This window comes from Pristis pectinata, chromosome 27 (assembly GCF_009764475.1).
Source record: "Pristis pectinata isolate sPriPec2 chromosome 27, sPriPec2.1.pri, whole genome shotgun sequence".
Taxonomy (NCBI): domain Eukaryota; kingdom Metazoa; phylum Chordata; class Chondrichthyes; order Rhinopristiformes; family Pristidae; genus Pristis; species Pristis pectinata.
In genome coordinates, this window is record NC_067431.1 from 21456005 (window position 1) to 21475087 (window position 19083).

The following is a 19083-nucleotide window of genomic DNA, read 5'->3' on the forward strand; positions in this document are numbered from 1 at the left end:
TCAGTCTGCTATCTCATCAATGGTGTCCACTTCCTAAGTGTTGATGGGGCTGCATTCTTCTGGAATAGTGAAAGTATTTCAGGTTGCCTCTAAACATTTTTCTCTCTTCTAAATCAATATATATTTGCAATTTCCGTGAAGCTTTGAAGCTATATGACATGCATCTTGCTGTGTGTTGATCTGTATACTGAACATAAAAGGCTATGCATTATCATGTACATGCACCTTATAGACTATTCATTATCCTATAACTCACTCTTCTACTGGACATTTTCTGTTTAAGGTGAACCTGCCTGTTTATTCCTGAATATAATACCGTACAATGCACACTGTTCTGCAGGTAACATACAACAAACTATTAATTACCCTTTTTATCACACTCTGTAACTGAATGGTATCCTAAAAACCTACTGCATTTTGTGTAGTTTTCTTTATGCCACAGCTGTGTTACTAGAATTGCCAGAAACAAGACTGCTTAGGTTATCTCATAACTGGTGCATAGATAGTTCTCTAAGACTGTAAGACATAGGAGCAGGATTAGGCCATTCAGCCCATCGAGTCTGCTCCGCCATTCGATCACGGCTGATTTATTTTTCCCTCTCACCACCATTTTCCTGCCTTCTCCCCGTCACCTTTGACACCTTTACCTATCAAGAACCTATCAACCTCTTCTTTAAATATACCCAATGACTTGGCCTCCACAGCCATCTGTGGCAATGAATTCCACAAATTCACGACCCTCTGGCTAAAGAAATTACTCCTCATCTCTGTTCTAAAGGGATGCCCTTCTATTCTGAGGCTGTGCCCTCTGGTCCTGGACTCTCCCACTACTGGAAGCATCCTCTCCACATCCACTCTATCCAGGCCTTTCAATATTTGGTAGGTTTCAATGAGATCCCCCCTCATCCTTCTAAACTCCAGTGAGCACATGCCCAGAGCCATCAAACACTTCTCATATGTTAACCCTTTCATTCCTGGTTTCATTGTAAACCTCCTCTGGACCGTCTCCAACACCAGCACATCTTTCCTTCAATATGGGCCCCAAAACTGCTCACAATACTCCAAATGTGGTCTGACCAATGCCTTATAAAGCCTCAGCATTACATCCTTGCTTTTATATTCTAGTCCTCTCGAAATAAATGCTAACATTGCATTTGCCTTCCTTACTACTGACTCAACCTGCAAGTTAACCTTTAGGGAACCCTGCACGAGGACTCCTAAGTCCCTTTGCACCCCTGATTTCTGAATTCGCTCCCCATTTAGAAAATAGTCTATGCCTTTATTACTTCCCGTACACTTCCCTACCCTGTATTCCATCTGCCACTTCTTTGCCTATTCTCCCAACCTGTCCAAGTCCTTCTGCAGACTCCCTGCTTCCTCAACACTACCTGTCCCTCCACCTATCTTTGTATCATCCTCAAACTTGGCCACAAAGCCATCAGTTCCGTCATCCAGATCATTAACATATAATGTGAAAAGTAGCGGACCCAACATCGACCCCTGGGGAACACCACTAGTCATTGGCAGCGAACCAGAAAATGCCCCCTTTATTCCAACTCTTTTCCTTCTGCCAGTCAGCCAATCTTCTATCCATGCTAGTACCTCTCCTGTAATACCATGGGCTCCTATCTTGTTTACCAGCCTCATGTGCGGCACCTTGTCAAAGGCCTACTGAAAATCCAAGTAAACAACATCCACTGACTCTCCTTTGTCTATCCTGCCTGTTACTTCCTCAAAGAATTCCCCTTAAGGAAACCATGCTGACTTCAGCCTATTTTATCATGTGCTTCCAAGTACCCTTAAACCTCATCCTTAATAATGGACTCACACATCTTACCAACCAGTGAAGTCAGGCTAACTGGCCTATAATTTCCTGTCTTTTGCCTCCCTCCCTCCCTTCTTAAAGAGTAGAGTGACATTTGTGATTTTCCAGTGCTCTGGAACCATTCATGAATCTAGAGATTCTTGAAAGATCACTACTAATGCCTCCACAATCTCTTCAGCTACCTCTTTCGCAATCCTGGGGTGTAGTCCATCTGGTCCAGGTGACTTATCTATTTTCAGACCCTTCAGCTTCCCAAGCACCTTCTCCTTAGTAATGGCAACTACATTAACTTCTACCCCCGACACTCTAATTTCTGGTGTGTTGCTGGTGTCTTCCACAGAGAAGACTGACACAAAATACTTATTCAGTCTGCCTGCCATTTCTTTGTTCCCCATTACTATCTCTCCAGCGTCATTTTCCAGCGGTCTGTCTCTCTTTTACTTTCTACATATCCGAAAAAACTTTTGGTATTCTCTTTTATATTATTAGCTAGCTAACCTTTATATTTCATCTTTTCTCCCATTATTGCTCTTTTAGTTGCCTTATGTTGATTTTTAAAAGCTTCCAAATCCTTTAGCTTCCCACTAATTTTTGCAATATTGTATGCCCTCTCTTTTACTCTTCTGCTGTCTTTGACTTCCCTTGTCAGCCACGGTTGCTTCATCCTCCCTTTAGAATGCTTCTTCTTCTTTGGGATGAACTCATCCTGCGTTCTGGCTGAAGACAACCTTGTCTAGCCTCTCCTTGATCTTTATGAGATCATTGCCATACTGTCCCAGTGCAAAGTGAAGGATCACTGCTTTGGGGGTTGTTGGTGAAGGTTTGCCTGGTTAGGTCAGTTCTTACTCCAAACCCACCATTGGGGTATAGGGATCAACTGTGAGTGGACAGAGTGCAGCGTTGGGAATGTGATCAGCTCCAAGGAGAAGCATAACAATATTTAAAAGGATTACAATCTGTTCTTGCAAGAAGGCTGAGGAGGTACTAATTTAGTTATTTTGGTGATGGTGGAGTGAATTCTATGTAGGGAAGAACATGACCTTGAAGCTAGATACTTCACTTCTACCCCTAGGATAGCGCCTTTCCTCAGACTTCCTAAGCTGCCACTAAAGCCAATAGGTCCAGTTATGTCCCTGGCGGCACGTCTGCACTTCATTTGCACTCAACTGAAGAGCCTTCCCCCAAACCCCATGAATGGGGGATCCGGCAGTGGAAGTTGGAAGTGGCCAGATCATAACAGTACGTTGAGGTGCTTAGCTGTTTGGATTTTGAGACACTGTCTACTGCGTAAACACAATCATGGTCTAAGTATAGCGGAGGATCAAAGGGATCTAGGGACACAGACTCAGAAACCATGCAAAGAATATCACATCTTTCAATTGCAAGGTAAGTGAATAAGGATGTTTAAATAGTAAGATCAGAGTTCGCACCAAAATAATCACTCCAGCTTAACCACTAACAACAGCAACTCAAGTTGCAAAGGCAACTTAAAAATGCCCAAAACAAACACTGCGGTTTATTTCTAAAGCAATGGAACTGAAATGAAAAGAAGTTAAGTTGAAGATTGGTTAGACCTTAGAGTAAATGTGAATTATGCAGATGATAGCAGAACAGAGAAGTTATAACCATCAGAAAGACTGAGAGGCCTTGGACACTTGAGGCTCTAAAACTAGGTAGGATTTTAATAAGGTAGACATACTCTTAAGTGGCCTCTGAAATGGCCTCACAAACCATTTAGTTCAAAAGTATTTTGGGATGTCTGATGCCTATATCCTCGAACAAACAAAAAAATGATGTAGGGAAGCAGGACTGGAAAGAAGAGAATTTTGTGGATAAAAACACTAACACAGAACAGCTGGACCAAAAGGCTAGCTTCTGTGCTGCAATTTCCCTGTAATTTTCCAATGAATTGATACTGAGATATTTTGTTAAAAGATTTAACTCCCTGACAAGACAATAAAAAGTTCTCAATGAGCATTGAGTGTGGAATGCACAGCATACTTGATATGTCCCATGTATCTGCACACCAGTTTACCCAGCGAGGAGTTCCACTTCGTGTCACATGCAGGAAGCCAGCCTTGCCATGATTGGTTATGTATCTCCAATAGCGAGTTCTCAGAATTAATTCTGAAAGAAACTGAATGTAAAATATTTACAAACCAAGCAGACATCAGATTCTGAGTTAGGGTGCAAGTTGCTCCATTTCATCACTTTCCTCAAACAGGGCATTGAAGGAACATTCTCAGAACACATTAACTCCAGGTGCAGACTACCACAGGTTAATACCAGATGTATGATCCCTAGAGTAAACTGACTATAAGGGAAGATTAACTCTGGATACAAACTAGAATTGCAAATGAACTCCAGAAGCAGATTAACACAAGTAATGTAACTGCAGGAACAGGTAAATACCAGGAGATTGACTTTAGGACCAGATTATCTCTGGCTGAAGACCGACTCTATGTGCAAACTAATACCAGGTGCAAATTAAATCCAGATGTGGACCATGGTTGAAGTCTGACTCTCGAATAAAATGACAACAGGAATTGACCAAAAACAGAAATGGTTAACTCCAGAAGTTGATTGAGTCTAGGATGCAATTCACACCAAGAGTCATCTAATTCCAGGAGCAGACAAACTCCTACCTTAGACCCTCTTGAGATCACTATAGACCAAGTATTGGTCAAATAGTGCCTTGACTATGCATTTGCCAATTGACCTGGTCTTTTCAAACAGCTGTAGAATATATCACCGACCTGTGATTGGAGCTGTGCTGCTGAAGTTTTGATCAGTTGCATTGCAGTCAGTTGTGGGTGCATTTCCTCCAGTTGGTATCGAGTTTTTGTTTTCAATGGGCCTCTCCAAATACCTCACTAATGTAAAACAAACAGTTAAAATGAAAGAGGCTTTTATTTAACAACTCACTGGGCTGGGATCTCCATGCCTCTCCTTGTTGGAAAATGGGAAGTGCAAAATATGCTGGATGACATTCCAAAATCACAAATACTACACTTAGTATTCCTTGAGGGTGTTCCTGAATACTGAACATATCTCTGCAGTTATTCTCTTGGAAAAGTTACCATTAGTTGAAATCTGGGGTCCACTGATCTCCCACTGGAATTACAACAGAGAAATCACAACCTGCATGGAGTTTCAAGGGAGATATACGTATAATAGTTCGTGTATATATCGAGAATTGCATTGAGGTATGTTGGGTTGCCCACAACCCAACCTGAACCTTCACAGTGATGTAAACTACCCCAGGCTTTAAGCTGGATTCAGACCCTAACCCCAAAGCATAACCAGAACACAAAATTATCCCAACCCAAAAATTCCAGAGCTTAATTACCTCAAGCCCCAACCTTAACCCTGACAATGCTTTCTTTCCCAAATCCAGACTACAAATCCAATTTCGAAGTTAACTAAACACGGGACAAAATATAGTACTAATTTAGAATGATATAACATGATGGGTTTGGACCAATCCCATGATACCAACATCTAAATGTTTGCAAGAGTAACAGGACAAGAAACAATGGAAGGGTGTGTAATCTAGCAGTGGTTGCCTCCAGATGTAGGAACATCTATCAATCTAGGGGAATGTGACCATTGCATTTCCATCTACACTTCCAAGAATTGAATCCATGTATTCTGTGTGTTTAACACAAATGTTATTGCCTGATACGAGAGATCCACTGTCTGTGGACTATAAATCCCATAAGCACTGAGCCATTTAGATTAAAGAAAGAATTTGCATTTATATAGCACTGTTCAAAACCTCATGAAGTTTTAAATGTTTCATGATCAATAAAGAATTTGTGAACTGTGGTAACTGTTAAAGTATAAGAAATCCAATAGCCATTTGCATTGAGCAAGTTCCCACAAATAAGAATGCAGAACCAGATAATTGGCTAGAAATTCAGCCCCCGTTGGTAACACTAAACATAATATAAAATAGCATCTGTACATTCTACTCTGCCTCTGAAATTCATTCCTTAGTGAAAAGAATTTCAGATGCAGAGTGAAATTCACTATTGATAGTAAAGTATGTTTAGCTCAAATTATAGAGGATGAACTTGCAACTAAATCCACATTGGTGATGTTTGCTGAGATATAAATAATGACCAAGACACAAAGGACCTTGTTACTTTTCTCTTAAGTAGTACCAGAGGATTCTTGACGTCCACCTGAGAGAGCAACTGGGGCCTTGGGTCTGAGATTATGGCCACTTGACACCTCTACCCTAGCAGCTTATGATTCATAATGATTTCCCTTAATGTTCCTGGATAAATATATGGGAATAAAATATCAAGCAGTAGACGTCTTTGATAATCTCCTTCTGGAAAGTGTACATTTAGCTGTTGGGTCAGAATGATTCATCCAGGAGGGTTGATTCTTGAATGGTGCCCACTGGGAAATCCAGGATAAAGCATCTTGCTTGATTGGAATCCCTTCCATCAGCCCAATGCATTCAGTCCTGCCGACACCGCATAGTGGCTGTATAGTCCATCAACAAAATTCACTTCAGGAACTTGACAAGCCTTGCTCAATAATACTTCCCCAACCTATATATCATCCATGTCAGGAGCAGCAGGCACTTGGGAAGACCATTACCTCCAAGTTCCCTTTGAAGTTATGAATATAAAGCTGTTTCTTTATAGTCATTGGGGTGAAAGTCTTGGTAAATTGGTTTATTATTGTCACATGTACCGAAGTACAATGAAAAACTTACTTTGCCTGCTATTCATACAGATCATTTGATTACAACAGTGCATTGAGGTAGTACAAGGGAAAACAATAACAGAGTGCAGAATAAAGTGTTATGGTTACAGAGAAAGTGCAGTGCAGGCAGACAATAAGGTTCAAGACCATAATGAGGTAGATTGTAAGGTCATGGGTCCATCTTATCGTACTAAGGGACCACTCAATAGTCTTATAACAGCGGGATAGAAGCTGTCCTTGAGCCTGGTGGTACGTGCTTTCAGGCTTTTGTATCTTCTGCCTGATGGGAGGGGGGAGAAGAGAGGATGTCTGAAGTGGGTGGGGTCTTTGATTATGCTGGCTGCTTTACCAAGGCAGTGAGAAGTATAGCCAGAACCCATGGAGGGGAGGCTGGTTTCCGTGATGTACTGAGCTGTGTCCACAATTCTCTGCAGTTTCTTGTGGTCACGGGCAAAGCAGTTGCCATACCAAGCTGTGATGCATCTGGATAGGATGCTTTCTATGGTGCATCAATAAAAATTGGTGAGAGTCAAAGGGGACATGCCAAATTTCTTTAGTCTCCTGAGGAAGTAGAGGCACTGGTGAGCTTTCTTGGCCATGGTGTTTACATGGTTGGACTCCTAGGAACTTGAATCTCTCAACCCTCTCGACCTCAGCACTGTTGATGTAAACAGAAATGTGTGTAATGCCCCACCCCACTTCCTGAAGTCAATGACCAGATCTTTTGTTTTGCTGACATTGAGAGAAAGGTTATTGTCATGACACCATGTCACTAGGGTCTCTATCTCCTTAAACTCCACACACAAACATTCCCCGCAATTGTAGTTCAAGAAAGTGGCTTCTCTCTATTTTGTCAAGGGCAGTTGAGGTCAGACAATAACTGCTGTCCTTTCCAATGATACCTACAAGACTAGAATGTCCAAAATTAAATAAATCAATGTAACTGTGTAGTTGTGTTTGAGATAGACTATGACACAATGACTATTTTTACCCATTCTCCACCCTGACATTACTCAGCTCATGAAAAGAGACGTGACAAATAGAATTCCACTAAGTTAGCATTTTGATTGCTTTACTAAAGGGTAGAATATTGGATTGCTTTGTCAGTCACTTGTGAAATATTAAACTTGGGCAGTCTTGAATTAGATAATTGAAGGCTTTTGCTGAATGATATTTTTTACTTGAATGGATATTACTTGAACTCAGTGTGACCTAAGACTACACTTGAAACAATTTCATTCTGATGTGAGTAATTCTAACAACTATGTTCTGGGAAACATTTCTTTCGGAAGTAAAGACATTTCTTGGCTTGAATGATCCATCTTTTTGCCAGTAGCACATGGAATGGTTCTCCATCTATTATTTTCACCTCATACCCAGACTTCAATTTGTTGTACATCACTACTTTCATAAGTTATGGGTTCATGCCCTGGTTCATTATTCAGAGCGACTGCTGGCTTTTAGAGTTTCGGCCCATTGGGTGAGATGTTAAACTGAGGTCTAAGTTGGTCTGAGGTCTAACTAAGGTCTAAACTAGGTCTATTCCCTGTCTCTAATTCAAGAGGCCCAGTACTTTCTAATGTTCAAACCTACTTGTACTCTTTTCTCCCAACTACACAGATTTTGCCCTAGTTGGCAGCATAAAAATAGGCAACAGAAAACAGACAGCCTAGTTTACATCTCTTGCAAATGAGATACACCATGTTTTTTAATCTCTCTACAGTTATTGCACAAAGTGAAGATCGGCCCCATTAACTAGCCATTCATCTCATGACTTGTACAAATTGACTGCTGTGCTTATCTGGCTAGTAATGGTCATTGAACTTCGGATTAATTAATGTAGTTGAAGTGCTTTGAGATAGTTGAGGGCTATCTTAAGTGGCTTAAGAACTTCTTTTAGTTGTCTTTTCCTTCTAATTTTCTTATCAGTGCTTTGAAACCCCAAAACAATCAATCAATCAATAATTAAGATCTGTTTATTATTTGAAATCTGCAACATGATTTTTCTCCTTGGGACTTGGAAAATTTGTAAAAATAATGTAATAACTTTCATAGCTTCATATCTGAAAACTGGTTTAACCAGTTTATAATTATGATAAATTTCATTTGCAGGTGCAACACATTAGTCAGAATGGAATAAATTCCTTTTCTACTTGCACATATGTTGACAATTGTCCTTTCTATTAAAGTCCTAAGTTGGACACTTGGAATGAGTGTAGTTAGAATTACTCACATCAGAATGAAATTGTTTCAAGTGTAGTCTTAGGTCACACTGAGTTTAAGTACTATCCATTCAAGTAAAAAATATTATTCGGTAAAAGCCTTCAATTATCTAATTCAAGATTGTCCAAGTTTAATATTTCACAAATGACTGACAAAGCAGTCCAATATTCCTTTCTTTCCAAGTTTGTTTCCTAACTTTGCCTTGTAATGAGAAATAGCACAACTATGGCCAGTATCAGGAGCAGCATCAAACACCAATGTGATCATGTGGTTAATAAATAACTTGGAATTGTTCATGCTTAGTCACCATGGAAACAAAAGGAGGAAGAAATTAGTGTCCAATGTACATTTTTATTAGGCATAAAATAGGCATTTGTGAACAAGTTTATAGGTGGGTTCATCTAAGCTTGATCTTTGAAGGCTTTGGACCTTTTTCTAAATTTGTGGGCCGTTTTTAAGTGCTTCCCTTCTTTACTGACCATGCTTTAAAAAGAACAAGGGAATGAGGCTGATGAGATTGCTCTAACAGGAGCCAGCATAAATTCCATTTATTTGTGCCTAAATAAATACAATAAATTATTCTGTCAGCTGTAAAGTACTTTGGGATATCTTGAGGTTGTGAATGGCACTAAAAATATTGTTTTTTTTCATGCTCCCACCTACAGAATTTAATTCTCTTGCAGGAACTAAGGAGTGGTTCTGAACAGCAGGTTTATCTTCCAGTCCCCTTCCACCTTGAAATGCTTCTCTCCCACATGAGTCAGTACAATTATTGACAGTTCTTTTTTCTCTTGGGCGGTACCTCAACCTATAATACTTCAAGGACTGATATGTGGTCAGATTAACATGAACCGCCCTTCCTAACCTTAACCCTTTCAGTATTAAATCAACAGTTTTATTGCCCTTTTTCAAAATTCATTCACTAGGTCCAGGTATTGGTGTGAAAGTCAGGATATCAATGAGTGAACAGGCTCAAGTACCTACATAGTCCTGTTTACAAGGGAATCTCTTCCAGTGTTCTTATGTACAATTGATTTCTGACATTGAAGGCAAAACAAGACACAAATGTGAGGGAAACCTTATTCCTGTTTTTTATGTTGCTTTGTGGTTCTAGACCAGTACCCAAAGGTCGGGACAATTGACCTGGGGACGAGTCTGAATTCCAACACAGCAGCATTAAACCAAATTCAGTCAATAAGTAAATTGTTCGGGATGATTGAGTCCATGTTGGTTCCTGGTGGAGTATTCCTGTCAGATCTTGGGGTTTGTTCTCTCTCATGTACGTACCTAACTGTATTTTGAAGAATAGATTGATTCTGTTTCCATTCCATCCAATGGAAATGCATAAAGTTCTTAAGAAGCTTGAATGGGTCCTGTGGGGATGATATTTCCCCTGATGGGGTGTCCAAACCAGTGGTCACAGTCACAAAATAAGGGATTAGCCACTCAGAACTGAGATGAGGAGAAGTTTCTTCACCCAGAGGGCAGTGAATCTTTGGAATTCTCTTCCCAAGAGGGCTGTGAAGGTGCAGAGACTGTATATATTCAATACGGACATCAATAGGTATTTGGATATTGAGAGAATCAAGGGATAAGAGGTTAGTGAGGGAAGTTGCACTGAGATAAAAGATCAGCCATGATATTGAAAGAAGGAACAATTGTAAGTGGCTGAATAGCTGACTTTTGCTTTTATTTCTATGTTTTTAAAGGTAATGAAATCCAGATTCTTACCACATGGTGAGCCCTAAGTTAAATTTCTGTCCCATGGGAACAGCTTCCCTCTAGCTAGCCTACCTAGCACAGTTGCACCAAATTTTCTCTCAACCTCTTTGGTCCAAGGCAAGCAATCCAGTTTCTCCATTCCAATATAAATAAAAAGATGTCATTAAATCTGCCGATATAGGAAAGGGTATCTACTCTCCTTACATAGTGTAGCCTAAAATTCTCTAAGACTACCTCAGACTATATTTTATTTTCTTTCTCTCAACTTGCACTAATGTTTATTTGTATATTATATGTTTATTTTGTCATGTGAGTTATGATAATTTATGTTAATTTTTTATGTAACATGTTTGTAAGAAACTGTGTTTCTGCCGCAAAAAGTTAACTTTCGTGGCATTTATACCCGTGTATGTTTGCCTGTGACAATAAACTTGAACTAGAGTCACAGAGAAATGCAGCCAAGAAACAGGCCCTTCAGCCCATCAAGTCCACACCAACCATCAACCACCAATTACACTAATCCTATATAAATCTATTTTTATTTTATTCTCCCCACATTCTTCCAGATTCTACTCCTCACCTATACACTAGGGGCAATTTACAGTGACCAATTAACCTGCAAATATCTTTGGGTTTTGAGAGGAAACGGAGCACCCGGAGGAAACCTACAATGTCACAGGGAGAACTTGCAAACTCCACACAGGCAGCAGCGGAGGTCAGGATTGAACTTGAGACAGCAGCTCTACTAGTGGTGCCACTGTGCTGCCCATTAAAAGACACCAGATTCACAGCAATAAGGTTGCCTCTGAATTGGGCCAATTATGGATGCAGAATAAATACTGGCCTAGATCATGTTATCTGCATTCTATGAATGAATAAGCAAAAACAAACAAGACAGCCCCTTACTTATTGTAGTGCCATGCCCTCAGGATTTTAAGACAATACCAACTCTTGCGGTGACATTTTTACAAGCTGGGTACTAGCTACAGCTCTCATACACTTGGGCATAGACTTACCCCCAGTTGCCACACTTAATATAAATGTACTGCCAGAGAGAGACCTCCAAAAGTTAGAGCATGAGAAGAGGTTCTTCCCACGTGGTTGACTCTAACCTTAAGGTCATAAATACAAGAAGGGCACTAGTACATTGAATAAATTCAGGAGGATCCTCTCTACCAGATAGTGGCTAGAATGTGCAGCTCACTACTATGGGGGGTTAAGCCAAATGGTTTGATGTATTTACAGGGAAGCTGGATAAAGAACAGCAGGATGTGCTGATGGGGTTAAGTGAATGAGAGTAGGATAAGGTTCCTTGGGGGCCTGTGTGAGGATTAGATCTGTTGAGGTGAATGATTTGCTCTTGCGCTCTGCATCGAATATATAGCCAACTTGGATCCAAATGTGGATGTAGTTGCCCAGTTAGGCAGATGTTTGTGAGCAACAGAGTGTTGCCGCAACTCCGTGTAGGGTGTGTAAACATTGACTGATGTGTTAATCCTTGCCCTTGGGTGGTTCTGGGAGAATTGAATTCAATGAGAATATTTAAACGTTTGCTTCACTTTTCATTTGCTCAAGCTGAATCCAGTGAATAATGTCATCAACTAAGTGGGCAGAACAACAAAATTAGAACCCAACCCAAATAAAATCAAGATTACAGCATCTGCAGTCTCTTATGTCTCCAAATAAAATCAATATATTTGTGTTCTAGATTTGATATTGAATTCAGCAATTTCAGATATCATCACCATTCATATCTTCTGCATTGTAAGTGCTGATAACAGGCAGTTTGTTACCGCTTTTCTCTCGACCCACCTTTTATTTCTTGTCACATTACCAACCACTTTTGCCTTGCACCAATGTCCTAAGGTCATTATTCCCTCTCTCCTTCCATCCCAACATCACTTTTCCTGGATTACAAGCTGTTATATCTAAAACAATCTGCCATGTTAACATTGTTTTGCTCGCCACAGGTGGCCTTTGACTTGTTAAGTACCCTCATTTAAGATTTCCAGTAACTGCAGTCACTTGCTGCTGTGTTGCTGAAAGAATGAGCCAGTATTTCCGTGCAGGCCTCTATTTCTGTCAAACCGAGCAGGTGCTGAAAATGCTTTCCATTGAATAGTTAGTTCCCAAATTGGTCCCCAGTCTCCAGAGAGCTAAGTGACCCCAGTCCTGTTGGCAACAGTGGTGCTATGGATAGATTGAAGACACACTGCAACTGGCTTTCATCGTGGTCTGGTTTATGGAAGGCAAATAAATTCAGCATCCGTCTACAGTCACCGTTTAGCTATACCTACTTATAGATGGAGGAACAACATTGAAGAACACAGGCCATTTAGGGGAGCTGTAAGCCAGCACTTCAAGAGAGGAGTAAAATGCTTTTCAAGAATTCTCTTTTTCCTTTATATTGAGGAGCAAAGAGTAATCTTTCTATATGCTTTTGACAGATGTTTTAGGAACGATATTGGGGGTTGACGTAGGAGATGACTGCATTTGATTACTGAGTCTATTCTGCAATGTTTCACAGAACTGTGGCTTCTCCTGCAACTGCATTTACTGTTGCTTTGTGAAATTACACAGTGCTGTTGGGGTGTGAATGATGTAGTAGATGGTCAGTCACTTGGAGGTCCAATACAGGAGGAAGCAATGCCCATTGTGAAAAAATGTAAGAATTCACAAGTTATTAGTCATTGGATTAAAATTACAGATGAACCCTTCAAATATTTCCACATTTATGCAACATTCTTCAAGGAAATCTTTTAGTTGTCTTACCGGTAAAATAAATTCCAACTACAATCATAGAAAGGATGGTCACTGCACACAGGAGCGCCAGGATCCTCTTGGTCGCACGCGGTGGCCGTCTGCGGGGTCCTGTAGAACAGAAGCTCAAATGGATTTACTGATGCCTTTCCTCTACCAATAATTCTTGCTCAATTCAACAAAAGGCTGCATTTACATAGTGCCTTGTGGTGGTAAAATGGCTCAAGTGGCTCCCTGTGACCATTATCAGACTAAATTAGGCACCAGTCCGTATTGGTATTGGTTTATTATTGTCACTTGTACCGAGGTACAGTGAAAAACTTGTCTTGCATACCGATCGTACAGGTCAATTCATTACACAGTGCAGTTACATTGGGTTAGTACAGAGTGCATTGAGGTAGTACAGGTAAAAACAATAACAGTACAGAGTAAAGTGTCACAGCTACTGAGAAAGTGCAGTGCAATGAGGTGCAAGGTCACAACAAGGTAGATCGTGAGGTCAGAGTCCATCTCATTGTATAAGGGAACCGTTCAATAGTCTCATCACAGTGGGGCAGAAGCTGTCCTTGTCTGGTGGTCGGATATGACCAAACACTTGTTCAAAGAGGTAGATTTTAAGGAGTGTGTAAAAGGAGGAAAGTCAGGGGTTTTGAGTGAGAATGAAGCACTCAGGGTCTTGGGCTGAAGACATGGTCACCAATACTAGATCAATTAAGACATGGTCGATGGTAGGTGTAGTTGTAATTTTGGACTTGGTTCCCAAAGCACTCCACTCTTTTGTATTCCTTTATCTTCTGTCTGAGTCTGTGTAGATTCCATTATCATTCTATCAAGGGGCTGCTAGGATGGATGATGTTTTCGATGGGCTTGTTTTCTCTTGTCCAGTGTTTCTTACACATTCCATAGAACATGGGGACATCTTGTTCTGTTTATTAGTCTTAATGGAGAAAGTAGACAAAGTATAATGTGGAAAGCATGCTCTTCAGAGTTGTAACCTGTTGTAGAATTACTAACCCAGAATAAGGGACTGTAGGAAACCTGTGGCTCATCAGCTGGTGTGTGCATTACAAACGGAGGATTAGCCTTACTCTACTTACTGAATCGATGACGCCAGCGTCTGCGCCGGACTGCTTCTGTGGGAAGCTCGGATGGTACTACGGGTGGCACTTCGGATGTTGTTGCCTCTAACAATGGCACTTCCACCTCCTTGAGCTCAGCAGGTTTGATGGTACAGACAACATCGTTCTTTGAATCCGACAATATTGATTCAGAACCCTGGGTGGTGTTTTCTGAGCATATTTTGGGGGGTGCTTCCAACCTTGTCCCTTCTAATGTGGGCAGTCCCAACTCAGTGGGTTTGGCAGTGTGGGAAGAATCATCCTTTGAATCCAACAATATTGATTCAGAACCCCGGTTGGGGTCTTCTGAAGACTGCGCAGATGATGCATCTGTTTTCGTCAGCTCCAGTAAAGGTACATCCTCTTGCTGTGTTTCCAGAGGTCCTGATGTTCCCGAGGACTTAAGGTTGAAATCCTGCAGCGATGAATCAGCATTTTAGAAATCAGCAACTAAGTATTGTAGACTTTACTGAATATTTGATTAGAAATACTCCAACATATTGCATTAAAAAAATCTGTAAAATAGCAAACTGTTCCAAGGCATTTCAAAACAGTGATAACAGACAAACAATCATAGACTTATACAGCATAAATAGGATAAGTATAGATAGGTAGTTGATCATCAGCCCCCAAGTCCATGTTGATGATCAAGTACCCATGTATACTTATCCCATTTACCAGCACTTGGTCTGTTGCCTTCTATGCCCTGGTGATTCAAGAACTCATCAAGATACTTCTGAAATGTTGAGAGAGTATTTGCCTCCACCATCCCTTCAGGCAGTGTGTTCCAAATTCTAACTATCATCTGGGTGAAAAAACATTTTCCTCAGATCCCCTCTAAACCTCTTACACTGGAGAGGGGGCAGAGCAGATTCACCAGAATGATGCCTGGGATGAAATGTTTCAGTTATGAGGAGAGACTGGATGGATTGGGTTTGGAGTGGAGGACATTGAGTGGGAAATCAATAGATACAGTATATACAAAATTACCTAGCATAGATGTCCATTGCTGCCCACTCGAGGCAGCTTTAACTGTTGCAAACAGCAAAGGCAATCCTAAATAAAAATAGAAAATCATGGAAATACTCAGCAGGTCAAGCAGCATCTGGGAGAGAGAAACTGAATTAACATTTTGGGTTCATAATATTTTATCAGAACTAAGATGAAAAGTCATTCATTTGAAACAATAAACTTTCCATAGATTCTGCCTGACCTGTTGAGGATAGCCAGCAGTTTCTGTTCTTATCTCAGTTTTCTGCTATCTGTTTTTTTTTCGCTTTTCCTTGACAATCTTAACTTGTTTGCTTACCTCCATTCCAGGCCACTGAGGTCAATTATTAGCACTCGGTAACTATTGCCTGAACACACCTTAATGCAAATGTACAAGAATAATTTATCCTTTATGTTAACGTAGGGACTCCATGGTCTTTAATTGATCTAGACCGCAGGATGTGTACACAGAGTCCAGTGGGCCACTTAATGAAATTTAAATCTCTTTTCCCGTTAATCAAGCTGTTGACGCACATTAATGATTCGAGTTATTTTACCTCTCTATATTACTTCTCCCAAACTTGACAACCCCTGAATTCAAATAGGGTAAATCAACAAAATATAAGGTCTTAAGTAAGGGAGATATCTGGATCAGTGAGGCGATAGAGGTGGAAGGAGAGGCAGGGTGTGGGAGAATAAGGTTGGGGTGAGAACGGGGCAGCTGGAAGGGAGGGAGAGAGGAATACTTGCATGGAGGAGAGAAGGGTTGGGAGTGAGGGACAAAAGTGGGTGGATGAGAGACAATTGAGGGTGAATGGGAGAGGATCAAATGAGAGAGGCAAATATGGGCAGAAGAGGGGTGGACAAGTGAAGTAACAAGGCTGAGAACAGATGGAGAGAGGAGGAAGAACAAAGGAGTGTTGGAGAGATAACGGGAAACAAAAAGGATGGAGACCACATTGGACACTTCTGCTATAGAACCACAGAGCATACAGGATGGAAACAGACCCCTTGCACCAACTCGTCCGTGCAGACCGAGGTGAACCATCCCTTTGCCTGAGTTTGGCCCAGATCCCTCTAAACCTCTCCTCTCCTTGTATCTGTACAAATGTCTTTCAAACACTGTAATTGTTCATGGCTCTATCACTTCCTCTGGCAGCTCGTTCCACATACCCACCATCTTCTGTATGAAAAGCTTGCCCCTCGGGTCCCCTTTAAACCTTTCCACTCTCACTTTAAACCTATGACCTCTACTTTTCTACTCCCTTAGGCTGGGAAATAGACAGCGACCAATCATCTTATCTACACCCTCATGATTTTATAAACCTTTGTAACGTCACCCCTCTTCTATGCTCGAGTGAAAGCAGCCCCAGTCCCTCCAGTCTCTCTTCATAACTCAAGCCCTCCAGTCCTGGCAACAACAATCCAGCTTAATGACATCCTTCCTATAGCTAGGTGACCAGAACTGCACACATGTTCTAATTCAGAATGAAATTATTTATCATTGTGTGTGCTGAATATCCACAAGTAATTTTGTTCATTTCCTCTCTGAATCTATATTCACAGATCGCCGCTCATTCATCATCCCCTCATCCTGGTGGCTGACACTTTCCAATCATTTCCAACTGCACACATTCACTCATCAATCCCATTTACTGTGTGCCTGCTCCAGTTTCATCCATTGTCTGGTTTCTGCAGCTGGTTGTAGCAATAACTGGCACATTAGAATGGAATGGATTGGATCCTTTGCTTCAGGCAAGTGGCTGAGCATTGATAATTTGCAAATGGGGAGTGCCTGTTAGTCAAGTTCATATTTTCCTTGTTGCTGTACATCATACAACATTAGAAATCTTGAACATTAAAAATCCTGAACTTCTAAATACCTTTACCCACGTGTGAAGCTCATACTCCACAGCAACAGCCTTTATTGATTTAGTATCCTCAATGTTGTGAAACATCCCAAGTTACTTGTTGCACTAAACATGACATTCAAATTACACAGGCTTATTTACAATTCTTTACAATAGGACATTCTGCCCTGTTGATCGATACTGGTGTTAAAGCTTCACATAATCCTGCTGCCACACCTTCCCTCATTACACTCCAGCAATTCAACCTCTCATGTCTGGTCTAGCTTCCCATTAAATGCATCTATGCTTTTCCCCGAGTTACTCCAAGTGAGTTTTAACCACAGATCCCATATAATAGCAGGGTTAATGTCAACTGACAATTACAATATTTCAGAAGATACATCAAAGTTATACTTGAAAATATTAGATCCACATTCCAAAACGCAAATTATTTAAACATATTTGGACTATATCCAAATAAATCCATCGGATGTTGATGCCTTGGGAGTACATGGAAAATACAGATAAGATTCAACAGGGCTGGGTCTTGAGCCACCTTCTGCTCATATAATGTCAAACTTTTATAAAATCATGTACGGTAAAACCAATACATTGATGTGTATTGTAGAAAAGGGATACCATTTATAGAGTACCTTTCATGATTTCAGTATGCATCGAATTGTTTTAATGCCAATTAAGTACTTCTACAGTGATTGTTGCAATGTAGGACATGCACTATACACACGGAGAAACCCAGATAATCTAATTTAGTGGTAGAGGTTGTGGAAGACGTGTTGGCCAAGGCACTTTTTCAAATGGGATAACTTAAGGACACTTACATTTACAGAGCAAAAGGAGGATCTGTTTAACATCTTATCAGAATGATTCACACAGCACTGCACGAAAACCATCCATTTAGATTTTGCCCTTAACACTGTGGAGGGGGACAAAGGGCTTGAACCCACAACTTCCTGACTTTTGAGGAAAAAATCTACTCACTTTGACTTGAAGCAGGATCGTTCTACAATACTGAAAGTACAAAATAGATTGACAGGGACTCAACAGAGAAGCTTAACACTGTAAAAACATCATTCAAAACAGAGGATAGCATCTGAATGAAAGGACAGCTTGCTGGTCCCTTTCAGGAACCGTTCTGCAAATCCAGCATTTTAATTTAAACCACTACAAAGGAAAGTATTTTTGTGAAATATTGTAATTAACATTGCGGTAATACACCAGTTAGTTTTCTTATTTTAGATGCTTACCATCATTGAAGGCTTTCAGTACACGCAGTTCATGACTGTCAGCAGTTCTTGTGTGGAAGTTACTGAATGTATTTTGGTTTGCAATTATGAACTAAGTGTCTAGTCCTGTGTCACCCTGAGAGATAATGATATCAGCATTATAATACAGGATGGGTTTTGTTATTACAGAGCAATCACGAGAGTTACTCTGCTGGTAAAACTCGTTTCCAAATATCATGTTGCAGACTCATTCCATGCAGACATAGCTTAGCTACTGCTAGGCAACCACTTGATTTTACTTCTAGTTTTCTACATGATCCAAAAAAATAATTTAACAATATTTGTCCCAGTGTTAAAGACTAAAGTGACTGGTAGAAAGACCAGAAGATCCTAGTATCTATACCTTAGTCACTGACCTTTCCTGCAGGCACTTTCAGGATGGCAGAACACTCTGAAGCAAATGACAACTAATGATATACGTTTGAGATGTAATTTGAAATGATTGGCTTCAGACCATGGCGATGAAATATGGGTGCTGCTTGCAATCTACAGTTCACAGATATAGTCATGTAATCTGCCAGAAGTAATAGTGAACAGTCTATAAAACAGTTCCAGATTTAACCTAATTG

The 19083-nt window shown here is 40.5% G+C and overlaps 1 protein-coding gene across 3 annotated transcripts in view; it reads right to left on the reverse strand.

The window, feature by feature from the left end:
- Window positions 1-18591, reverse strand: part of LOC127583695 (transmembrane protease serine 5-like) — a 34693-nt gene extending 16102 nt beyond the window's left edge. For 2 of the 3 annotated variants that reach the window (XM_052039952.1, XM_052039951.1), the window contains exons 1-5: window positions 18476-18591; window positions 14350-14785; window positions 13265-13363; window positions 4582-4698; window positions 3827-3962 (exon numbers count right to left, since the gene is read on the reverse strand). In XM_052039952.1, the coding sequence (XP_051895912.1) occupies window positions 3827-3962; window positions 4582-4698; window positions 13265-13363; window positions 14350-14785; window positions 18476-18481 (794 nt within the window). In that variant the 5' untranslated portion in view covers window positions 18482-18591. The remainder of the gene's footprint in view (window positions 1-3826; window positions 3963-4581; window positions 4699-13264; window positions 13364-14349; window positions 14786-18475) is intronic. The other variant, XM_052039953.1, reaches the window with a different exon arrangement.
- Window positions 18592-19083: the final 492 nt, after the last annotated feature.